The sequence below is a fragment of the Aotus nancymaae genome, unplaced genomic scaffold (assembly GCF_030222135.1).
Source record: "Aotus nancymaae isolate 86718 unplaced genomic scaffold, 86718_ANA_hifiasm-v0.15.2.pri h1tg000002l, whole genome shotgun sequence".
Classification (NCBI taxonomy): Eukaryota; Metazoa; Chordata; class Mammalia; order Primates; family Aotidae; genus Aotus; species Aotus nancymaae.
Window position 1 is genome coordinate 25,651,830 of NW_026988413.1, and position 27,133 is coordinate 25,678,962.

The window sequence follows — 27,133 nt, forward strand, 5'->3', positions numbered from 1 at the left end:
CGGGGTTTTGCCATGTTGGCCAGGCTGGTCTTGAACTTCTGGCCTCAAATGATCCACTGTGCCTGACCATTGCTGATACATTTAAATTCTAATGCTATAAAATCAAATCTTAAATTATTTGTTCTTAATGGGGAATAGCAGAGGGGAAAATAAGAGAGAAAGAAATTGTCTAAGAAAGACGTAACTGTAAAAGAATAACTGTAAGAAAAGTTAGTAAATGAAAAGGCATAAGAAAAGAACATAGCTACAAAATCTACATAAGCTGCGAAATTAGTCATAAGATTGCCCAGATTGGTAGTCGGGTAATAACTATTTGGAAATTACCAGGTTGATGGGAAGAGTCTCATAATTAGCAAACAGTTCACAGTTAGAGAAGTTTTGTCTTTCTCTGTCATTGCTACACTAATCATTTATTCCTAAGGAAAAGTTTTTAATCATTTTCTGAAGAATTAGATTTCACCACTTCTTTTCCTGTCTAGACAGACACGACAAAATAACATTTATGCAATATACGGAATATTCTTACTGAGTGGAATAGCATGCAGTGTCCTATTCGAGACTGGATGTCCTCAGGCCCAGCATTACAGGAGTCCTCTCGAAGAAGTTTCCAGGTTTGACATTGACAGTTGAAAGCAAATAAGCCACTGAATTGTGGTTCACTGGCTCTGCTGTCATCTACGCTGCCATTACAAGTCAAAATTCTACCACCAAAAGTGTAGATCATATGTTTTTCTGAGTCCATACACATCTATCAGAAGAAGGCAACAGATTGAATAGGTTTAGTTTGTTCCTGTCATATGTGCTAAAACAAAGCCAACATGTGCAGTTTTACATTCTCAAAAAAACCCTAAACTTTGCCCCTAATGACACTAAATACCACCCCTGATTATCGTAGGCAAGTTTCTAAATACTTTTTCAAGTTGCCATTTTTCCCAGTGAGAGTGAAAACATGTTGGGAAAAAGAGCTTTCTGCTTTCCTGAAATTGTATAATTTTAATCAGAATCAACCAATGATACATGAGGCATTGATTTATATGTAAGAGTGAATACTTATCATATTCTGGGTGGATGGTGATCATACCCTCCTTATAAAAATTCCCTTCTTTCATTCTAGGCAAGCATCCTATTAATATTGCTACCATTTATTAAGAGATGCAAATAAGACTGATGCAGCTAAATTCACCTCTCTGTATTTATTTTTATAAAACCCTTCAAATTACATTACAAAATAGTAAAACAAACAAAAAGACATTTACAACAATCAAGTCTCCAGAATACCTTTTACAGTGTGAAGAACTCTGCCTTTTAACATAGCACTATAAATTTAATTTTCTTTCAATTAAGCTATACACTTCATGTTTAAAAGTTAAGCTTTATTCTTCCATTCTTTTAACTCAAGATTATAGCTTTTCATAAAAATGTATGAGAAAACAGCCATTTGTCACAAGACAATAAGAATCAAATTCTGTTTCAAATAATACATAAATCCAAGTTGGGAATTAAATGTTGAACATAAGTGGCATTTATATTAAAGAATAAATTGTGTACATAAAATATCTATGTTTTGCTAAAAAAAAAAAATTAAACATTTTATGTTTAATTCTCCAACAAATTACTATTTATCAATTTTTGTATTTTTAAATAAAAGGCTATTTTCATAATTTTAAAGGTTTAAAAAATTATTATTAAAAAGAAAAGATTCTAACATCTCCTAATTCTTACCTACCACTAAAAAGATCCACCTCATTAGCCATTTCCTACGTTTCTCAAAGCCTTCCATAAATTAAGATGAAAATTTATTCCCCAAGGTGAAATCTTGGTAAATATGGTTGAAAAACAAAGATCTCTGGCACACCACAGAAAGTATTCCTATTTTTAAAATGATCATATAGTTAAAACCAGCATGCTGCTGAAGACAACTCAATTTGGTCCCATCCAACTACTGCCTCTGTTGACGGCTCCACTGGAACTAGGTCACATTACCCTTCTCAAGTACTTCAGACTCAATTATTCCAAATATCTGGGAACTATGCTGAAAATCTTGAGGGACTCACATTAAATGAGCCTATTTCCATTTTTTATTAACTCATATGCTAACGGTCAATCTCTGTTACCAGCCCCCACCTTTCTACTTCGTATGGCTACAGAGAGTTTCTTTCTTCTTGAGGATATTCAAGCTTAATTTTGATGTGACTTATTCTCATTTGTTTGCAGGGCTGAAGTATAAACATCTTTATCTTGGTATTTCTTCCTAGCACACCAGTCTAAACCAAAAAACCTTTTAATATTTGATTTCCACTCTTTTGATTTGTTTTGTCATTTTTAATCTCTGAAAAAATCTGAAAAACTAGAAACTTATTAAACTCTATGTGATAATATGTTTTCTATCAAAGACTCCAAAAATCTTTAAAGCCAGAAGTGGAAATACTATTCATTTATTATGCCAGGTTAGATATTTAACTTTTAAAATCAAATAGTGGATAACCACTTATTTTCCTGGGAAAAAATATTTTTTGAACCTGAAAATGACTTTATTTTACCCTACCACAGGAATACAAGATTAGTAGGGGTTTGGCTGGGTTCAAAATAATCTCCTCACAAAATGTGAAGATACTGCTATAAAGCCTTCTAAGTATCCACTGTTGTCCAACCTACCACCCTCCCTTCTACAAACCTCCAAAAATGCCTCAAAACCCAGTGAGAATGTCAATGAGCTGAGATCTTCAATTCTTCAACTCAAGTTTTCCCTGATACTTCTTGGCTAGCTCACTTTCCACTTTCTAGTAATTTCCACAAAAAGTTATTACACTTGAAGAACAGTTTGGCTAGATATATAATTCTTGGCTCATACTGTCTTTTCTTGAATGTCTTCTAGATGTTGCTCTATTATCTCCTGGCACTGAAAGTAGATATAGAGAAATCTGATACCAGTCACATTTTAATGGTTCTCTTATAGGTGACTTGATCATTTTGTCTACTTGCTATAAAATGATCTCTTATCTTTTATAGTCAATGTTATTAATATATGTCTTAGAGTTAAGTATTTGGGTCAATTTTTCCTGAATACAATATGCACATTTGATATGTGAAGTAAAATCTTTCCTCAGAAAAATGTTCTTAAACTCAACTGATAAATATTTGTTTTGTTCCATTGCTTTGGTTTTCTTTTTTAAAGTCTCCAGTTTTATATACGTTGGCTCTCCTCTACCTATCTTCCCTGGTTAATCATTTTTACCTCTTTGTTTTCTTTTATCTTATTCCTATGTTAGAGGATCATTACCTATTCTTTTTAATGCTCTGTGTAGGTTAAGTTTTCATTTCTAAAAGTGGCAATATACTGGGATATAACTTTCATTTACTTTTGTTTAAAGGAAATTATTGACTTTCTTTAGAATCTCTCTCTAAAGCTTTGTTATTTATTACTTTTTAGTTTTTCATATGTAATTCAGTTGAATTTCCCTGGACCACACAACTTTACAGAGGATTTCTTTGGAAGGTGGATGTTCTTGCTCAAGAACTCCTTCCTCTGTTGCTACTGAATTGAATGGCTCCTTCAAAATATAGCACTTCTGTGAAGCCATACCTTCTCTAATTCTATGAATCTCATGTGGCTTACAGGGTTGTTCTCAAGCTTTGAGTTCCCCCAGTTTTTTCCTGGCCATTGCAAAAGGACTCATCATTCCCACTTGTCACTGTGTTTCCTTCACTTTTATAAAATAGTGCTTTCTGACATATATCACCTCTGGATCTTTCTGGGTACTTTATACGTGTTAATTCACTGACTCTTCCAGTGGCTGCCCTGGGTAAAATCTGTGACCTGTCCCTGACACTTCTCACTATGACGTACAACTGCTAGGCTCCCTCTGCATTCCGAGGTCTCCCTATTATACTACTGTGGGCTTCAACAAAAGTTCTGGGTATTTCCATTGTTTTTGGCTAAACTTACAAGGCATTGGGAATTGTAGGTTTACTGTGGCTCTTGGTTTTGCTGAGAGAGAGAGAGACAGAGAGAGAGAGAGACAGAGAAAGACAGAGAGAGAAAGAGAGAGAGAGACTGAGAGAGACTGAGAGAGAGAGAGAGAGAGAATGTGCATGTAAATCTTTTTGCTTGATTATCACTGTTCCTGAAAAACCACACAAAGCAACATCAAGGAAAGTCTGAGAACTAAACTGCCACTATGTTCTTAAGAAATCCAGTCTTTATATTGTATTTCTTAAATATGTTAAAATTAAAAATGGCAAATAGCTTTTAAGCCTGCCTTTATCTTACAGCTTTCTCATATTTTTATCAAATTTGTACATTATGTGTTAAATCCTAATTGTCATGAACACCACAAGTTATTTTTGGAGTGTTATAAACACTACCAAGTGTAAGTTCTAACTTATAGCTTTATTTGCATGAAATAGAATAGCAAATGCAGGAGTATACAGATTACTTGCTCACTGTTACAAGCTCTAGTTGTTGGCTGAATTAGTACTGAAATCCTTGTTTCTTCACCCCCAGTGTTCTGCTGTACCATCTAATCAGTTGAAAACCATGCATTATTTAACAGCACCCAGCTTCCAAGAAACATCCTATTTTATAAAAGTCAAGAGAAACAAAGGCCACACACAACTCTCTATGTACTACTCCTAAGCTATACTTTTTTCAACCTGTAAAAAAAAAAAAAAAGACATCAGCATCTTTTGTAAAAGAAATACATAACCATTTGGGAACAAGAGAATAAACTGTTCCCTAACGATATTATCTGCTGATGTTTTTAAAAGATCAGAACCAGCCTAACTTTTCTTGGCATGCTTATTTTGCACATGAACAACATTGAGGCTGTCAGCAAGGATGTGCGTAGCTCTGTGGAGCTCAGTTAATTAGAGCCAACAGAAGTTCCAAATCCAAGCCGGAGAGTATTTTGAAGACTACTGCTTTTGATTTTCTACCTACCACTTAACTTGATAGGCATAACTCACTCTTCTTCTCCTTACCATTCTCCTATAACAATTACATATTAATATAAATATGGCAATAGGATAGTTCGAAAGCAAAGAATTAACAAAAATCTATAAAGACACAATAAATAAAGACCCTGGGTTCTAACTCCTAGATAAGATTTTAGGTCTCACCTAGGTTTTGTGATAATTGTAGCAACACCTCCCATTTCCCAAATACTAGATAATTTCTGTTCATCAATACAGAGTTATAGGTTTTTAAAGTCTTATTCTCTTCAATATACCAAAGAAACTTTGGATATGGGTTGAACCAGATAAAAACTTGCTTATAGAATTCAAAATGATTACTGTCTTTTTGACCTACATTGAATTTGTATGGATTAAGTATTCAAAGACAGATAACAATGACAATGATGGGGCTAATGAGAGCTACATGCATATTAATATTAAAATGGTTTCCAATGTGGCTATGTTCAGTCTTCTAGTCTACAACATTATTGTATAATTTCTATTGGTGCTGAGTTTAATCTAGTATGTCAAATTCCTCTTCAGGTTTTAAAATTTTGTGATTATAAACAAAACAAAATAAATTTCACTCTAACTGGAAAAAAAGTTCTAGATTTCATCCATTTCATTATAAAGTGATTTTCCATTTCTTATAGGAATGTAGAAGAAATATAATTAAAAGGTTAAGTTGTTATGATTTATGCATATTTATTATAAAACTAAATTTTTCTTAATATTGTGCCATCTACTTTCCAAAGTTTCTAATCAACAGTTTATGTCCTGAGATCTTCATATTTTACCCTGCAACAAACAAGAGAAAAAATGTAAAGAATAACTTTATACCTACTCAAACAGTAATTACTATCTGTCATAGGTATTTGTCATGGAAAGCACTATTAGACAACTCAGTATAACATCTAACATAAACTCTAATTCCAAGAATCACTAAGCACTGATTAATTCCACCATATATTTAACTGTGCATCAAACCTGATGATCAAACACCAATTTCGGCCCTCCATCAGCAGCAGTATCCTCACTTAGTAACATCCAAGTGTTTGTATCAATGTCATAACGATAGAAATCACTTTTCAGAGATTTGCTGTTCCTCACAGAGGAATCCAAATAACGCCCCAATGTGTAGATTTGCCTCCGTTGAATGTCAATGCACATTTTATGACATGATCTGGCACTAGGACCATTCTGTAGACAGAGAGAGAGCTAAATAAATAAAAGCACACCCAAAAAATCAAAGAACAAATAGACAATAAAATTAAATGCCCTTTTTTATTACCTTTCATTAAAAGGTTTCTCAGAAACTCACATCAAGTCAACTAATGAGTCCAACACTAGGCTTAACTCTCTAAAGGAAAGGAAAAGCAGTAAGCAGCAGAAGACACAAATCTTACCTTAGAAATGCTTAAAATCTACCAAGAAATATGAGATGAACTACACTGCACCTTATGGCACTCTGTTTATAACATCTATATGGCTTATACCATACACTGCACTGCATTTTAGTCATTTGTGCACAGAGTTCAATTCCCCATTACATGTCAATCTACTTTAAGACCTGTTTGGTCTTTAAGTACATTTCTGTATTTCTCATCAGAATTTAGCACAAAAGAGGTACTCCAAGAATATTTAGAATCAGTGAATTTCAAAATTAGATGAAAGATCAATAAAATCTCTAGTTTAGTTTTCTTCTTTTAAAGAGAAGAAAATACAATCCTAGCAAGGAAATATAAGACTAGGATGATACCTTTAATAAGCTAGTGACAGAAACTAAATAAGAATCCAAGTCTTTGACTTCTTCATCCATCCTTTACATTATAAAATTAATTTTCCTAACTGAATAAATAGCACAGCTACAGTAAATAAATAGGGAATAATATTAAGAACAGCAAATTATCAACAAATAAATTAGTTGATATCACTTGTATCACAGGACCCAATAAAACATAAAAAGCATTGTAGTATAGTCAAGAGTTCACGTGGAAAAAAGAACTTCAATTGCACAGGGTTTGATTAGTTGAAAGGTGGAAAGGAAAGGAAACTAATGTTTGTTAAACAACTCCCAAGTTCTGTTTATATTATTATTGCGTTGTATGTGTTTCATCTAATCCTTACAACAACCACATAAGGAAATATTATCACCATCTCACAGAGTCAATCATCACAAAACTAGGAAGTAAGATAGCAAATCTATGCCTTTGTGTACCAGAGTCAAAAACTGGGCTCTTTCACAATTTCGGATTATTTTTTTCTAGAGGAGAAACAAAGGCAAAAATATACTTGTTAATACAGTGCATGCGGTTATGACTCAGATGAAGAGTTCTGGCTGCAGATATAACAAAACTGAAGTATAAAGTGATACAGGAAGCCTCTGATGAATGAGCACTGGGAGACTAATTTTTTACAAAGGGAGAGAAAATACAAATTGCCAGTACCAGAAATCAAAGCAAGAAAGCAAGATTCCCATTACAGACTTCCTAGAAATAGAGACAGAGAGAGATATTGTCCAGATATCCACAGTGGTAAATTATATCAAGCACTTAAAGAAAAAATAGTATCAGTTTTAGATAAATTTTTTTCAGAAAATAGAGGGAAAATGAAAAACTCTACTGTTTATCCACATTCTCTTCCATTCCTAGCTTATTTTATGAGGCTGATACTGAAACCACATGACAATACTACAAACGAGAAGGGAGAGAAGGGGAAGAAGAAGGAAGAAATGGGGAGGAGGCAGAGAAATCACTTACAGGTGGCTAGGACCCCTTATGAACACAGACAAAACCAATCTTTAACAAAATATTAGCAAACAGTAGCAATATATGAAAAGAATATTTTATAATAAAAAGGAATTTATCTCAGGAATGTAAAGTTGATTTTACATCTGAAAATCAATCAAGATAATTTGCCACATTACCTAAATAAAGAAGAAAAAACACAGTTATATCAATACATATGTAAAAAGATAATTTGGTAAAATTCATTATTCATGATAAAAACTCATAGCAAAATAGGAATAGAAAGACTTTCAATCTGATAACAGATCTAAGAAAATGTACAATTTATTATTTTTTAATGATGACATACTGAACACTCTTCCTCAGATATGAAACAAGACAGGGATGTCTTTTCTCACCACTTATATTTAACACTGCTGTGGAAGTCCATGTCAGTGCAATAAGGTAGGCATTACAAAATAAAATAAAGGCTGGGCTGGGTGGCTCATGTCTGTAATCCTAGCACTTTGAGAGGCCAAGGCAGGAGGATTCATTGAGTTCAGGAGTTCAAGACCAGCCTGGATAACATACAGAGACCCTATCTCTACACATAATTTAAAAATTAGCTGGGCATGGAAGCACATGCCTATGGTCCCAGCTACTGGGGAGACTGAGGAGGGAGGAATGCTTGAGCCCAGAAGGTTGAGGTTGCAGCAAGCCATGATCACGTCACTGCACTCCAGCATGGGCAACAGAGTAAAACTCTGTCTCAAACAAACAAACAAAAAAATAAATAAAATAAAATTATGATGAAAAAGAGAACATAAAGGAAGAAGAAAAATGACTGCTTGTTTAAAACACTCTAAGGAATAAAAAAGACGCTATGAGAAATAAGTAGACTTAACAAAGTGGAATGACAGAAAGGCAATATTAACAAATCAATTGTATTTCTCTATATTACCAGCCAACAAATGGAAAATAAAAAAATTTTAAATACCATTATAATAGCATAAAAAGCAAAATACACTGATATCAACTTAACTAAAATATCACAAAACTCTTAAAATGAAAACTCTTAAGACTGCTGAGAGATAATGAAGATTAAAATAAATGAAGACTAAACCACGTTAATGGATTAGAAAGATTCAATATCCTTAAAACACCAATTTACGGTCAGGCACAGTGGCTCACGCCTATAATCCCAGCACTTTAGGAGGCTGAGGCAGATGGATCACCTGAGGTCAGGAGTCTGAGGCCAGCCTGGCCAACATAGTGAAACCCCATCTCTACTAAAAATACAAAAATTAGCTGAGCGTGGTGGCGGGTGCCTGTAATCCCAGCTACCTGGGAGGCTGAGGCAGGGGAATTACTTGAACCAGAGAGAAGGAGGTTGCAGTGAGCCGAGATTGCATCATTGCACTCCAGCCTGGGCGACAGAGTCAGATTCCATCTCAAAAAAATAAAACCCACCAATTTGCTCCAAATTAATTTTTAGATTTATCATATTCCCATCATAATCCCAACAGTTTTAGAAGCTGATGATTCTAAAATTTATATAAAATTTTAGAATCCAAAAATCCTCCTAGAAATGCCAAAAGAATTTGAAAAAGAAGAACAAAGAGGTCTTATATTATCTGACTTCATGAATGACTATAAAGCTACAGTAATCGAAGGAGTGTTATATTGGTTAATAAGAGACCAAAATAGAATAGAACAGAATAGAGAGTCCAAAAAGAGACACATACATGATCAACTGATTTTTGGCCAAGATGACAAAGCAAATCAACGGAGTAAGAAGATAGGGAGTAACCAGAAATCTCATACATTGCCGGCCAAATATAAAATGGTACAACCACTCTGGGAAAAGCTTTAAGTTTTATTAATGGATAATAAAAGGGTGAGAGTTTGACGAGTAATGGCATAATTTCATAATCTTGAAATGCCGCCCTACAAATTATTTATTAATTATAAATTAGACAAATCTGGTGGATATCTCCCTAACCAAGTGATTAAAACTAGTATCAGATAAACTGACGTAACGTGTCTCCTGATACGATATACTGAGGAGATGCCAATGTGATCTATGGGTTACTCCTGCTAAAAATATATCATCTAAATCCAACCTTAAGAAAACATACAAACACAGTTGAGGGATATTCTAAAAAATAACTGCCCTGTATTATTTAATATAATCAAAGTCAAGAAAGACAAAGAAAGGTTAGGGAACTATTCCAGACTAAAGATGACTACAGATGCAAGACACCAAAAAGCAACACATGATCATGGTCTAAATTCTGGGGTGGGGTTGCAGAGTGACAACAGATGCCTATAAAGAACATTACTGGGGCATTATTGGGATAATTGTCTATATCTGAATAGGAACTGTGAATCAGATTAAATAGGCCAGTTCTCAGTGTGGTCTGGGTCCCCCAAGGTACTTCAGAGAGTCTACAAGGTCAAAGTTACTTTTACAACAATACTAACAAAAAAATTTGTCTTTTCAATCTTATTCTCTTATGAGTGTATGTGAACATTTCCAGAGGGTATATGACTTTCTGATATAGCAACTGAATGCAGAAGCATATGAATCTTGATGTTTTTTATGGAGTCAAACATTAAAGAGATTTAGAAAACTATTTTAAAAAACGCCACTTGACTTAGCATGGTTGCCTTGGGGAATAGCATCTTTGTAATTGTTTGAGTTGTGAACTGATGCAGTTGCTTTTTCCACAACACACTACATATTTACTTGAAAGAACAAATAACGATCAAACTATGGTTATTTAAACATTATGGCAGACATTTTCTCAAAAATGAAGAAAGGAAGAAGCATATCCATCTTGAAGGAAAATCAACAAAATTTGTTGCCAATATTTTAATGCATGTTTTTAGGCAAAAATTTGAATTATTGAAAACCTACCTGCCACTGTATTCTTGACACTTTTCCAATACTTAAAAGTCTCTATGAGACTGACGGTGATATTAACAAATGTGTTTTTTGGGATACTGTAGTATAAAATATGCCAATATTTGGAAGACATACCTAATTTAGGGAACCAATATTTTTCAAGTGACCAAGATGTGGGTAAAAATACATTCATGGGTAAAAGATCCAAGAAACGAAACAGATCAGTGAATTTTAACATAACAGAATGCCAAAAGTTAGCTAGTATGGTTTCAGAGTCCATATTGCAACTATCGTTAATAAACAACCACTTGTCAATTTGGGATATGGAACTAAAAAAGAACATATGCAATTATCTGAAAAGGCTATTAAAATACTACTTTCTTCCAAAATCACAAATATATGAAGTCCAACTCTCTTCATGTATTTCAAGTGTAAAACACGTTGTAAGACAGTAAATGCAGAAGTAGATGAGAATATAGCTGCCTTAGCTAGACATTAAAGAGATTTAAAAAAATGGAAAACAATGCCACATTTCTCACTATAATTTTTAGAAACCTATTTTTAATAAAATGTTTTACGTCTACCTGCAATAGATTTATTATTTAAAATTGATAAAAATATTTAAAGTACTCAGTTTTAATTTCTATTAACAGTCATTTCAGTAGATATAACCTAAATAAGCTAAGAACACCAATGGGTTTTTGTTTAAAGGTCTAAAGGGACCCTGAGACCACGAAATTTGAGAAGCACTATTATAAGTAAAAGCCAACAAGGGCCATGTCTAATTCCTTTAAACTCTACAATTCCATAAATCCTCAAGAAAATTGAGACATTATTTAAAAAATAAACAAAAGTAAAGAACATTTTCCCACCCCTCCTTTATGAAAAAGATATAATCCAGCCTTTTCCAAGATACCTCTTGCTGTAAATTTTATTTTCATTAATAATCACAGCTTACAGTTGTATTATAAAATATTGGATTTTTATAGTTAATCTTAAAAAAAGAATCTAGGAACTGGATTGAAGCTAATAAAAATGGCCTTCATTAGCTACTTTAAAAAACAATAGATTTGCTTTGAATCTATAAAAACTTACTTGCGGCCAGGCGCGGTGGCTCAAGCCTGTAATCCCAGCACTTTGGGAGGCCGAGGCGGGTGGATCACGAGGTCGAGAGATCGAGACCATCCTGGTCAACATTGTGAAACCCCGTCTCTACTAACACAAAAAAATTAGCTGGGCATGGTGGCGCGTGCCTGTAATCCCAGCTACTCAAGAGGCTGAGGCAGGAGAATTGCCTGAACCCAGGAGGCGGAGGTTGCGGTGAGCCGAGATCGCGCCATTCCACTCCAGCCTGGGTAACAAGAGCGAGACTCCGTCTCAAAAAAAAAAAAAAAAAAAAACTTACTTGCACATGTACGTGAACATTTAAAATAATTATTCTCTTTTTAAAAAAATTTATTATTTATTTTTTGAGATAGGGCCTTGTTCTGTCACCCAGGTTGGAGTGCAGCTCTGCTATCATGGCTCACTGTAGCCTCAACCTCCCAGGCCCAAGCAATCCTCCCACCTCAACCTCCCAAGTAGCTGGAACCACAGGTGCATGCCATTATGCCCAGCTGACTTTTTCATTTTTGTAGAGATAAGGTCTCCCTATATTGTTTAGGCTGGTCTCAAACTCCTGGGCTTAAGTGATCTTCCTGCCTTAGCCTCCAAAAATGCTGGGATTACAGACATGAACTACCATGCCTGGCCTAAAATAATCATTCTCTTTAAAAGCAGAGCTATGCTCTTATCTTTCAATCTCCTAAATGTGTTATTAGCCACATATTTCATTAAAGTGAATTAAATTAATTTTGCTTTTTAATTGTTTATCACACTTCTAAAATACATACTCTGGGGTCTCATCAAATAATAACTTGCACTCACTGGTATAGAAAATTAGACATATGAGCCTCTAACTATTCAATTTTGAAAGGAATGAGCATTTATGCTAGAGTCACATATTATCATTCAATTCATAGAAAGATCAATAAAAGGTTTTTATGAGTCTATTAATTAACTATAATAAATCTGAACTCTAGTACTGAATCACCACTTTACTTATCTCTTCAGACTTCAAAGTAACAGTAAAGTATCTGTATAAAAATATACAGATTATTCTCATCAAAATAATCTGTATACTTTTCTAGCACGAGTTTTAAAATAATTACTTATCACATTATAAATATTACTTACAACATATGTACATGGTATAAAAAATAATGGAATGAAGTTATCTATTCATATCCAGCTTTAGAACAGTAACATTTAATATTACCTTTAAACCCCCTACCCTCTCTGGATTTTGTATTTATCATTCTCTTTTCTCTAGTATTAATTTCTCATTTAACTTACCTCACCTACTTACTCACTAAAGAGTAAGAATGTGTCACATCCTTAAAATACATACATTTTAAAGAATATGATTCATGCCTTTAAGGAATTCAGATAGGGAAACAGGAATATAAATCAATCATTATAGTAAGCCATTCAAGTATTAAAAGGGGTTAAGTAAGTATGTCAAAGAAAGCTTTTAATTCTGGTTGGAGAGGTTAAGAAAGGCTTCACAGAGAAAGGGAAGCCTGAACTGAGTGTTGAAGAGTAAGTGGGTATTTACTAGGCAAAAGGAGGAGCGATCCTCTGTTAATTCCAAATAGGGAAAACAACATTGCCAAAGAACACAGGTGAGAAAGTTGAATAATTCCAGCAACTGTAACTGGCACACAGGAGATGAGGCTGGAAAAGTAACTAGATAGCAAATCTTGATGAGAAATTTGGAGTTTTTACTCTAAGCAAAAGGAACTGCGATAAATAAATTGCTTTATTATCGTTGTTGTTATTTAGAATTTCCTTTATCTATGCTCTTTAATAGTATCCTACACCAATTGACTCTGGACTTGGTTACATGATTGCTTTTTGCTATCAGGACAAGAAAAAAATTGATGGATTGCTCATGTCTACTTCATCCCCTTTGCAGCCCAGCAGCTGCCGTAAGAACACACTTTGGTGCTTGAGGAGGCAAGGCTATGCGTTCGAGGCCAGCCTGGGCAACACAGATAGCTCTCTCATCCATTGGAGGAAAAAAAAAAAGAATGACTAAGCCAACCTATAGACTCATGAGCAAATAAATGCTTATTACTATAGGCCACTAAAGCTTTGTAAGTGCTTGTAATGTAATAAACAGTGTAAAAGATAACTGAAACAAGGGCTGAAGCTCACCACAGGGTTTAAGCAGAGGTGTCATAGGATCAAATACGGTATTTGGTGGGGTTTTTGTTTTTTGTTTTTGTTTTCTGTTGCCCAAGCAGGAAAGCAGTGGCGCCATCTCGGCTCACTGCAACCTCCACCTCCTGGATTCAAGGGATTCTCCTGCCTCTGCCTCCCAGGTAGCTGGGATTACAGGCACCTGCTACCACACCCAGCTAATTTCTGTGTTTTTAGTAGAGATGGGGTTTCACCATGTTGATCAGGCTGGTCTCGAACTACTGAGCTCAGGTGATCTGCTGGCCTTGGCCTCCCAGACTGCTGGGATTACAGACATGAACCATCATGCCGGGCCTTGTTTTTGTTTTATGACAGGGTCTTGCTCTGTCACCCAGGCTGGAGGCAATGGCACAATAATGGCTCACTGCAATCTCCACTTCCAGTCCTCAGGTAATCCCTGACTTCGCCTCCCAAAGTGCTGGGATTTTAGGTGTGAGGCACCACACCCAGCCCAAATATGCTTTTTAAAGACTGTTGATGAATGGAGACTAGGTCAGCAATGGAGACACAAAAAGTTTAAGAAACTATAAAGTTGAAAAAACTGCCAAAAAGAATGGAGAGGAAAAGATAATTGAAATGTGGTACTGGATGACCTGATGGATCACGCCAGGCACTTGGAGAACTGTTGGATCTTAGGCACTAATTAGACACATTCACTGAAGAAGAGGGAGGATTTTAGGATGAAACCTAGGCTTAATGCAGGAAGAATTGCAGACGTCATCACGGTAGATTTACAATATTTTAGTAGAAAAAAGTTAGTTTAAAAAAAAAAAGATTTGTCTTTTGTTGTTGAAGACAGAAATAATCATTTCAGAAAACAGTACTTCGCTACCGAAAAAGGAAGGCAATTTATACATACTTTACCGAGGTAAGAAAAATAAATCAGAATTTCAACATATTTTTGAAAAAATAAAAACTGTCCAGTGATTAATCCCTGAACAGTTTTTATTAACACAGTTTCACAGTAAGCAAGAATCTAGTTACTCAAGATTAAAGACACAGTACCAGATCTTTGGAAATGGCCTTCCTAGATCAAAATCAGTGGGTTATGAATGAGGCCTTTTTACCCCATTGAGGCTCCTACTGTTTTGTTATAGTTTATTTTTCACTTATGTCCTGAAACAGTTTAAATGGAGAGTGCAATTAAAATGTTCTATAAAGATCTGAAAAATAGCAAACCAATTAATATTTGCTCTACTGCAGTAGAAAATCATGCACTTGTTTAATTCAAAGCCATAAACCTAAGCTATCTTATTCACTATGGAAATGCTTTATGTATATGTGCATATACAGACATGTACATGCATACATAGATATAATTTTAACTAAAAATAATATATATAATTTATGAAAACTGACATATAGTCAAATAACAGGGGCTAAAACAGTGAGATAGTGAGGGGCCCAGAGTGTCAAAAGCACAATATTCCAGAAAAAATAAAAATAAGATGATGTTAAAAATAAGAATAGAGGTGGTAGAGACACGAGCAAAAAGATAGTTACAGAGTTACATTTCTAGGCTAATGCAGTTGAAAAATAAAATGATATAAAAATCCCCATTTCCATCACTCTCTATAAAACAGATTTGGTTGTGTATCAGTAGCTGAAGACCCAGTTATAGAAGCTGAAATTCAAGAGTACTTAAAAAAACTTGTTTATCACAAATTCTATTGCTACTCCTGCTGATAGACATTAGTCAAGAATATAATCATGCTGAAAAAGAAGTGCACATCTACATCCCTACTATAATATAGATGGATGAAAAGTCTGAGAACTTGCCTCTTTTTCAGTGTCTCTAGAGATACATGTCCACTGGTTCTCCTTCACACTGTACGCCCAGAAGTCAGCAAGATCTTGTGTTCCATCCCAGCCACCAAACAAATAAACGGTCTCTATGAAAATCAGAAAAATATGTGTAAAAAAAAAAAAAAAGGACAAAATAAGCACAGACACCCATACCTAGCCAGCTGTTTCTAAGACCACTTAAGAAGGTACATCCAAATAAATTTTAAAATAAAAATTTTAACCTGGTAACTTTCTCAAATATATACATATGACTATTATTTCCTAAGCATGGATATATGAAAAGGATGCTGCAGAACAACCATTTTGAGAGATTTATAAAAATACAGATAACCAGGAGGCATGTCCCAAGATTCTGATTCCACAGGTCTTCAATGGGTTAAAAAAAAAAGAGTCTGTATTTGTAAAGTATCCCAGATAAAGCTAATGTGCAGCTAGTTTGAAGTTTCTATGTTAGGCGGTGAAAAGTTTACATTTACCAGCTTCTTAATAATGTGGCCACTTTTTATCAAGTATGGAATTTTTATATTCAGATTGTAAAAAATAAAAACCCCAGAGAAATATATAGTATAAAAGTATAACATAAGAACACTTAGCTGTTTTTGAAAAAAAGCCTTACTAAAGGTAATTTTTCTCTATTGCTATATCAAAACAATGGTTAAAACCAGCTTTAAAATTAGATATCTTAAGAATAAAGTGATCCATAGCTTTGGTATTCCTATAAAAACTGAGGAAATTTTTTCCAAATACATTACGGTATATTTCACTAATCAGAAATTATCCTTTAAGTCATTATAGGTATCTTGAGAATTTGGTTTCTTCTGACTCTGAAATATCTATTATATTCATGGACTTTATCACTGACAAAACTGATTTCTTGCTTACTCAATAATGAATCTTTACATAAAACATTGTGTATCATATAGATCCTTCTTTATTTTTATTATTTATATATTTATTTAGAGACAGAGTCACTCTCTGTTGCCCAGGCTGGAGTGCAGTGGTGCAATCATGGCTCACTGCAGCCTCCTGGATTCAAGCAATCCCCCCGACCCAAGCCTCTCGAGTAGCTGGGACTACAAGCATGTGCCACCATGTCCAGCTAACATTTTTGGAGGAGTACAGACAGGGATTCACTATGTTGTCCAGTCTGGTATTGAACTTCTGGCCTCAAGCAATCCTCCTGCTTCAGCCTCCCAAAGCGCTGGGATTACAGGCATGAGCCACCCCCACCTAGCCCCTTCTTTATGCAATAATAATGTGTTTCCAGCTCATGCCTGTAATCCCAGCACTTTGGGAGGCCGAGGCGGGTGGATCACGAGGCCAGTTCAAGAGCCGCCTGGTCAACACGGTGAAACCCTGTCTCTACTAAAAATACAAAAAATTAGCCAGGCATGGTGGCAGGCACCTGTAATCCCAGCTACTTGGCAGGCTGAGGAGAATCACTTGAATTAGAAGGGAGGCGGAGGCTGCAGTGAGCCAAGATGGCACCACTGCACACCAGGCCGGGAGACAGTGTGAGATTCCGTCTCAAATAAATAAATAAATACATACATACATACATAAATACATACATACATACATAAATACATACATAAATACATACATACATACATAAATACATAAATACTTAAATACATAAATAAATAAATACATACATAAATACATACATACATACATAAATACATAAATACATAAATAAATACATAAATAAATACATAAATACATAAATACATACATACATACATACATACATACATACATAAAGTACATTTCCTTTCTTCAGATATTTTCTCCTTTGTAATTATTTTAAGTTTACTGGTTATATAAGCCCACCAATTATCTTTTAATGTTAAATAAAACACTATGAAAACTGTAAAGCCATGTACTCTCTAACACACTTTAGGCTTGTACATATGGAAGCTGTCACCTAAGTTATATCCTACCATGCAGGGTTACAATTCAAAGTGTACTTGGAAATACTAGAACACTATTTAAGAACCTTTTGCCATTCACAGAGTTAGGTTATCTTTTACAAGATTTTTGTCATATTTGCACATAATTTCAAACTCCTAAGTAAATTTTTCAAGTGATTTGCCTCTTCTATCCCTCTAATACCTGAGGAATTAAAAAGATGCTTCACTGCTTTCTGGATAAGAACAGGCCACTGGGGCAGGACTGAGTTCTAGTACTAAATGGGTGATCAGTACAGGTCATTTAAACCCCTTGGGTCTTAGCTTTTTCATTTGCAAAACTCTCAGTGTTGTGAAGTCCTTTAGATATGCTACATGAGGCCAGGTGTATGGCTCACCTGAGGTTGGGAGTTCGAGATCAGACTGGTCAACATGGTGAAACCCCATCTCTGCTAAAAATACAAAACTTAGCCTGGCATGGTGGCATACATCTGTAATTCTAGCTACTTGAGAGGCTGAGGCAGGAGAATCGCTTGAACTCAGGAGGCAGAGGTTGCAGAGAGCCAAGATCGTGCCACTGCACTCTAGCCTAGGCAACACAGCGAGACTCCATCTCAAAAAAAAAAAAAAAAAAAAAAAAGTTACATGAAAACATTCTGAAGGCTGTCATGTATGAACAGTATTTCTACCTTAAAACATGCATAAAAATAAAAAATGCTCTGTAGTTACTAAGTACAATAAAAATGATACTGTATCCGACTACATGTCTAATACAGTACATAGAACACATTTGGCATTGTGTAAGTGTGAAATAACAGCAATTATTTTAAACTACAAAAAAACTGTCCCATCTTGGAACTATAAAACAATCCATTAGCATCAGTTAAGTAACATTCTGTTTCCAAAATGGTGCACAGTAATATCCAGACACATAAATTTACAGCAAAAAAAAAGAATTTTCATCTTAAAAATTATTTGCCAAGGCCTCACTATAAAGGAAATTAACCCTGTTAAATTCTGAAGCCTGGAGAGGGAGCGGGTATATAACTAAAATAGCAATAGCAATTGACCTTTTGTTTTATAGTGTTCCTGGGCACCCTCTGGATAAGGTTACCCTGGTTCATTAACTTTAATAACCCTTCCTCTTGGACACTGGGTTCTCAATGTTCTTTCTGAAAAGCAGGTCTCTTTGTACACATAAATTCTCACAGCAAAGAAAACCCACATTTCTACAACAGCCTCATTGATAGCTGAGCAAAATAAAATCTGGCACGCAACAAGCATTCTAATGGAATTAAGCCAAGATGTCATTCCTATCCATAAAAGCTTTGTGGTCCTAGCTGAAGTTTAATAGTAAAATTAAATGAATTGGATGGAAACTGAGCATTCTGAAATACCTGAATGAAAACGCATAACAAAAATTCTAATTAAATCAACTAATTATTTAAGTCATTCAAAGATAAACTATTATTCAAAAACAAACACCAGAAAAGGTATTACTCAATGCATAAAGGATATCAAAGACTTTTAAAAACTATGGAAATCATTGGAGAGAACTGTAGAGAGAAGTAAGGAAGTAGAAAAGAAAAAAAAGAAAGCATTAATATTTGCAGTAGGGTAGTAGATTGGTTTATGGAAGTCCATTCTTGTGCTTATAGGTTCTATAATAATTCATGTACATCTGGGGTAGTACGATCCTCTTCAAGAAGCAACTCCTTTACTCCTTCTCTATATTTTTTCTCAATGGGGCATAGGCTATAGTGCCTATCCATTTCTCCCAGCACTTTGAGGAATGTTTATTCAACACTTTTTGATTATGGAGAAATGGAAAAGCATTTTAGACAATTAAAAGAAAGAAGACATAGTCTCTAGTCCCTATCCTCAAGGAACTTACAATCCAGTCAAGAATATCAAAAGGCAAATATATCAACATAACGTAAGGCAGACTAAATGTTGTAAGAAAGGTAAACAAGGTAAAAAGCACCATGAGGGCTCAAAAGAGGGAAGAGAGTATATCTGGCTGAGGGGATTCAGAAGAGATTTCATGGTGACAGTGGTATTTGACCTACGCATCAGCAGGAAGGCAGGATACGGAACAAAAAAAGAGGACTTTTCAAGCAGAGTAAAAAGAATAACAAAAGTATAGAGACAGAAAAACACATCAAAAGTGTTTTAACAGACATGTACTCTATAGTCAGGCAGATCTTGGCTACAATCCTGGCTCTATAACCACAGCTGTGTGACCACCACAAAGTTCATTAACTATTGGTTTCTTAATCTTTAAGATGTTATACAAAAAGCTGCTGTGAGAATTAAATTAACTAATGCATGTTAAATGGTTAAACTGTGTGATGAATAAATATACTGTTTGATTTAAAAGAATACATAGGTAGGAGGTGGACAAGAGGTTAAAAGAGAGGTAGTGTCTAGATCATGAATGGGATTAAGGAACAGGATAAAGACTTTGAACTTGACTCCACACAGACAGTGGAGAAGCCACAGAAGATCTAAGCAGAGTAACATCTGCTTCAGGTAACATCTAAACTTGCAGCATACAGGACTGACTGAAAAGGAGTTGGGAATGACAGAGGTTGGAGGTAAAGTGGCCAGTAATAGCCTAGGTTCGAAATGTTAAACAAATTTCTTTCTAAAACATCGAGTCAATGAATCACCAATCAATCTATCTTTCATTACCTGGGCCACAAAGACTAAAATTCAACCATATTCTTTGATACAGTATATGTATCAATATGGTATCAGTATAAAACAAACCCTAGAGCTACCTACTAACAGTAGTACCAATCTACGCATCTTACACACTAAAAATGAGGTATAAATTTAAGTTATATAAAGACATCTCAGTGTCTTTTTACACAATGGAACAGGCTTTTTATTTTTAGTTCGAAGTGCAGTATCTGTCTTCTACTTTGATTTCTTAGGAATAAATCAGACTGTGCTGATTGCATAATCCTCCACAAGATGGCACACTACTTTTGTAATTAAATTAGTTTTTCCACTTTGACACTGTATAGGATGCATATATTATGCATTGACATAGCTGTGGCCCAAAACTTAGACAAAATTCATTTATCAAAAAGAAGAAGTAGGAGAAAGGTTAATAGGCTGGTGAAAGAAGTTACCTTAATTCTTAGTTTAGACACTGAGAGAAAAACAAAATTAAAAAAAAAAAAACATTTTAAGAAACACAAATTATCTTTAAGATAGAAATGAAATTCTATAAGAATATTTAGATGAAGAATTTGAATCCTTCTAAAAGTGAAGTTTAGTAAGACTTAAATTAACATGACAATTTTTGAGAGAGGAATAAATGGTTAAGGGGAAAGATATTTTATATGCTCTTTATGCTTCCCTTTTTAAGCCATTCCCTTGAAGTATCATGACCCAGCAGGTTATCAACTGGATTCACTGCTTCCCTTTTTAAATAGAACTGTATTCTTACATAAAGCTATGATTACAGCACTTTGGGTGAATTCAACATAGTTACTTTCCTTGCTAAAAAGTTGAATGTTATGCCTATGACAATATATTTTATATTCTTATTAAGCCTGCATTTCAGAATTCCTTTCTGTTAACTGTGTAAAAAAAAAAAAAAAAAAAAAAGATGCACATTACATTGAGAAGTACAGTCATATGAATACATTTGTAATAGCAACCAAAACCCATGTTTAGGCACTCCCTTCAAAAGTTTCTTTAAGGAATATCAAGGAAAACTGTATGTGGTACCACATGTAAAAAAAAAATAAAAGCACTTCCACATAATAGCGACAATATTTAAAGGTTCAAATTTTTATAGAAGGGCTCTTCCAAGTGACAAGCAACTCTCCATCAACTTTTTTTGTAGATACCAAATATTAGAGCTTTGCCTGAGTCTTCATACCCATTCTGATTGAGAAAGAAGAAAAAGGCTTAAACCGCAGGTTCTCAAAATGTAATGACAGTTACATAACAAGGAATGGCCTAACACAATGGCCATTTATTAATATATTTCTAACTGAGCAGATTTCCACAGAGAAATAAAACAGACATGCCTTTTCTTTCTATTCACTGTTCTTTTCCCAGTTGAAACTCAACTAACAGTTGAAGAATCTTCAGTGGAGAGGTGCTAGGTACAAGGATTACAATTAATAAAACTGATATACAAATTCAGTAGGACAAAATATAACATTCCTTCTCTACCATGGCATGAATGAAAAGATTCATTTAGGATGGAAGAAAGCTTTGAAAATTAAATAGTAAAATTTGTGCCATCATACACCTTTTAAAATGGTTACTGTATCCTTAGAGAAGATAGCAATATGGGGGGAAAAAAAACCTACAGACTAAAAAAGGAAAATAAAATTTACATACTAGTAAGTTTCTAATATCTAAGAAAACAAGGTATATGAAACACCGGGACACAACAATTGCTTTAAAATATAAGCCATGTTAAATAAGCTGAAATTAACTTTATGAAGTTTTACTCTAATTAAGGTGTTCTTAACTTTAAAAAAAAAAAAATTCAAGAGACAGATTCTTGCTCTGTCACCTAGACTGGAGTACAGTGGCACAATCATAGCTTACTGCAGTCTCAGACTCCTGCGCTCAAGCCATCCTTCAAGCCTCAGCCTCCCACATAGCTGGGACTACAGGCATGTGTCATCATGCCTGGTTAATTAAGAAATACATATTTTGTAGAGACAGAGGTCTTGCTATGTTGCCCAGACTGATCTTGAACTCCCAGTCTCAAGTGATCCTCCCACTTGAGCATCCCAAAACTCTGGCATTATAGGTATGAGCTACCATGTCTGGCCAGTGTTCTTAATTTTCTGAGTTAATAACAGTCTCTTTGATTATCTGAAGCCATGGATTCTCTTCCTAGAAAAAATTTGCAAACAGACAAAATGTTGCACTAACTTCAACAGATAAAGAACCTTGTGCTAGAAAACTTCAAAATGCATTCTAAAAGTAGTAACTGGGCTTCTTTAAACTATATTTTACTACTTATGTACCAATTTTGTTAAGATGGAAATCCCTGGTTGTTCAAACTCTACTTAGAGATAGTTTTCTTTACTATTAAACCTATTTGATCTTCATCAACAAAATTCTTATATGCATTTTAGCATTCTGTCTCAAAAATATTATAAATACATTTATGGTTTCCCTTCCTTTCTAAGGCACCAACTATATAAAAGATTAAACAAATATACCAAAATAACATTTGTTTTTTAGAATGTGGAATTATGAGTTACGTTTTCCCCTGAACACTGCTTTTCAAATTGTTTTAAAGTTTTTCAAAAAGTTTTAAATTATTTTAAAACATTTCCATAGTGAAATTTTGTCAAATCATACAAAAAAAAAAAACCAGAAAAGAAAGTTCCTTTAACTTATATAAAATTCTCTCAGCATAATCAATCATTGTATGCTGCATATTAATATACGGCATATCAAATGCATGTTATATAAATAATATATGCATATATAAAATACATTATTTCATTTAACTCTCATAATTACTTAGTTTATTAGCACCATTTTAATCAATACAATTCATTCAAAATCAAACAAAAAGTCAGGGGCAGAGTCACGATTCAATCTTAGGGATGTCAGATAACCATCTTCCCTTTCCACAAACTTAACACCTAACTATTATATTTGGCTGCCACATCATTAAGATCTGACTAGAAAGGTTCCTTCAAAGATTTATGATAAATACAACCTCTTTGAAAGTGATTAAGATCAACCTCATAATTAAGATAACTGCTGATCAGTAACAGGGCTATGATAGCTAAATGATTAAATAAATACTTATAGTATATGAAAGCCCTCAGTAAATCATGCTACTAATAGTCATAATAGAAACACAGAGAGAATTTTAGAGAGAAAACCCCAAGGATATACCAGATTCTCCACTTGTGCCCAAACCAAGTTCAGAAAGCAACATATTTTACTTTAACAAATGAAATGCTCTATATTTAGTTTTTCTAAAGCAACGAATTTTACTTTAACAAATAAAAAGCTCTATATTTAATTTTTCTACCTAGATCCCGAAGTAATGATAATTACAGCTTTAGGAAGCACAGTCTAAATGGCATAAGTGAACAAGCAGAATCCGAAAATTTAAATATGTTCAAATATAACAAATAAAATAGATCCACCACAGAAAATATTAGTATAAGAAATGACATCATGACCTGATCTACTTATCAAGGTTTATAGCAGTATCTGAATACACTTTCTAGGTAAATATATTTCTTTCTACTCAAAGGAAAATGAATTCTAAAACTTGATTCAATCCAACAAATACTTAGTGCATGTCTACTCCATACTAGGCTCTATAGTCATAAAAATAAATAAGCTAAGATCCTTGTCCTTCCCCACTCCATAAGTCCACGGTGGCAGGGAAGTTGGACCGATAGCAATGGTATACACAACACCTATGTGAACAACTCTAAAACAATGTGGAAATTATTGCAGTAATAATAGTTTGAACAGTATTATGTAAATGTAGAGGGAATTATTACTCTGCTTAGATCTATCTCCTGAATCTCAAACTAATATATCCAACTGCTCACTTGACATAACTATGTGGATGTCTAATTGGTATCTCAGACTTAACTTGTCTAAAATCAAGTTGCCAACAACCCACCATATTGGATCCTCTTGTTTTATCCATCTTAGAGAATGATTACACCATTTTTCTAGCTGCTCAGGTCAAAACTTTAAGTCACCCTTAACTTTTTTTTTCTCACACTCTTCACCCAATTCATAAAAAAATCCTGTCAGCTCTATATACCTTTTAGAATACATCCAAAATGTGACCAATTTTCAACATTACTACTACTATTCTAGTATAAACCAATGCTATAATCGCTTCTCAGGGAGCAATAGGTTCCTTAAAGGACTTGCTACCCTTCACTCAATTTGTTTTGTTAAAATGCAAGGTAAGTGCATAGCACCTCTTAAACCCAACAATGGCTTCACACTTCACTCTGCACACAGGTTAAAGTCCTAAACAAAGCTCTATAAACCTCAACACAATTTGTCCCCCCAACTATTTCTCTGACTTCACCTCTTCCTACTCTCTTTCTCACAAACCTCTGATCTAGCAACACAAAATTAGGGGAAAAAACTGAGAGCAGTAGAAAGGTGGCAACGGTTTACTTTCTAATAATATCATTTCAATAATGAGTATCGCCTGTATGAAGTAAGACACTTTATTTGAATACCTGGTTTGGTAGTACTTACCGTAAAATGTCAACAATTAAGATAGGGATTTAGCCCTTTAAGAATATCTGTAATGAGGCCAGGAGCGGTGGCTCATGCCTGTAATCCCAGCACTTTGAGATGTCCAGGCAGGATGATCACCCAATGTCAGGAGTTTGAGACCAGCCTGGCCAACATGGCAAAACCCTGTCCTACTAAAAATACAAAAATTAGCTGAGCGGGTGCCTGTAATCCCAGCTGCTTGGGAGGCTGGGGCAGGAGAATCGCTTGAACCCTGGAGGCAGAGGTTGCAGTTAGCCAAGATCATACCACTGCACTCCAGCCTGGGCAATAGAGTAAGATCTCTGTCTTAAAGTAAGAGTGTGTATTTGTGTGTGTGTGTGTGTAATGAATCTTCTCAGATATAATGAATCTTCCCAGAAAACTATAAAAGACAAAAATTTTGCACACCATTTCAAGACTATCATGGTGTGATAAAAACCTATTCATGAAGCTTCATGTAAACGAACATGAAATATCCAAAGGATAGAGAACAGAACAAAAAATTAACACCAATGCCTAGCTGAAACAAAACACTGGGAATGCCAAGGTGTGAAAATTGGATTTTTGAATAGTGTTTTCTAGTTTCTTTTTTCTTCTCTTGATCAGATTCTTGGATTACCCACACTCACAACCAGAGATCTGTTTAAATTTAACCTGAACCTTAATTTCAGAGTCTTGTGAAAGTTCAGAGCTTTTCCTATTGAGTCTCAGGGCATCTTTCCTCACATTTCTCTGTTTCCAGATGCTGGAATCCAGACCTAATTGTCTCACCAGTTTCTACCAAAAAAATAAATAAATAAAAATCAATTGCGAAATCAATTTTACTAGAGAAAACTTCTAAGAATTTGGTGAGTAAAGAGAGAGTCATGTCATGAAATGTGGCATTCTGCCATCCTGCTGGCTCTACTACCACTTATCTCAAGCTTGTCCAACCTGCGGTCCATGGGTCACATGCAGCCCAAGATGGCTTTCAATGTGGCCCAACACAAATTTGTAAACTTTCCTAAAACATTATGAGACTTTTTTTGTGAAATTTTTTTAAAGCTCATCAGCTATTGTTAATGTATTTTATGTGTGGCCCAAGACAATTCTTCTTCCAATATGACCCAGGGAAGCCAAAAGATTGAACACTCCGATTTATCTCTTTCTATTTTCTTGCTTCCTTTCTCTGGTCCTAAGACAACAATATTTCTTAGTGTTACAAAAATAGTTCCTTCTACAACCAGGTCTCTGTATTTTAATTTGTACTCCAAAGCACCTTCACAAATAAATACAGTTCTCTTCCTAAAAAGAATGATATTGAGTAAAATTTTCTCAAACTTATAATAAATATTAAGTAGAAATTTTTAATAATATATTTAAAATAAGAAAAATTTAAATCACTGGTAGAATTGCACCACCAAACATAAATGTCAGTATTTTGGTATGTGTCCTTCTAGTCTTCCCCTCTACAGTGAATGATAAATTCAAAAGGAATCATCACTTCTATCCCTATTTCTATGCCAAGATATCAAAACGTGGACAAAACGTTTCAGATAGCTCTTCTTTGAAACATATTTTTTGAATGTAAAAAGCATGCACAAGAAAAAACAGAAGAAGAATTCCATCTCCAAATGTTTTACATGCCATCTCTATTACTCAAAACAAGGATCACCTGAATCTGGTGAAATCCTTTCGACTTTAATGTTCATATATAGAGAGTACTGTTTTCTCACTATACGTGGCAATGGTAACATACCGAAAAGCATGAGAACTTGAGTAATGGACAACTGTATATTAAATGACCACCCATGATTCCTTTTAAAAGCTGAAAAATCTAGTTCTGTCATCAGCCATGGGCCTAAATAAAGTTTCACCAAGCAATCATAACGATTAAAAGAAAAAAAGAAAACACTCCGAATGGGAGTAAAACAACTCTAACTAAAAAAATCCTCTACTAACAGGATGATTCCCTAGATTTTCTATGGTAGAAATATTGCTTAAAAGTGTATTTCCAAAGTAATTCTGTCACTTTCTACAAACCAGTTTCAATACTGAAATGTGGATTTGGGTTGATTTTTCTTTGTACCCCTTTGCTAACCTATAATAAATCTTTAGAAGCTATCAAAAAGAGATTACTCCTTTAAAGGTCCCATCTGGAGTAAAATTCTGTGACTGTAGTAGTCATTGTCAGTACGCTTTCTTATAATTTCTAAAGTAAATCTAGTAGTTACTCAAATAACATTTCTCCTCTCTGAGGTTTTTTTTTTTTTTTTTTTTTT

The 27,133-nt window shown here is 34.5% G+C and overlaps 1 protein-coding gene across 3 annotated transcripts in view; it reads right to left on the reverse strand.

The window, feature by feature from the left end:
- MKLN1 (muskelin 1) overlaps positions 1-27,133 on the reverse strand; it is a 411,699-nt gene that overhangs the window by 57,077 nt on the left and 327,489 nt on the right. For all 3 annotated transcript variants that reach the window (XM_064373441.1, XM_064373440.1, XM_021673780.2), the window contains 3 exons: positions 15,670-15,782; positions 5,941-6,153; positions 527-748 (listed from right to left, as the gene is read on the reverse strand). In XM_064373441.1, coding sequence (XP_064229511.1) covers positions 527-748; positions 5,941-6,153; positions 15,670-15,782 — 548 coding nt within the window. The remainder of the gene's footprint in view (positions 1-526; positions 749-5,940; positions 6,154-15,669; positions 15,783-27,133) is intronic.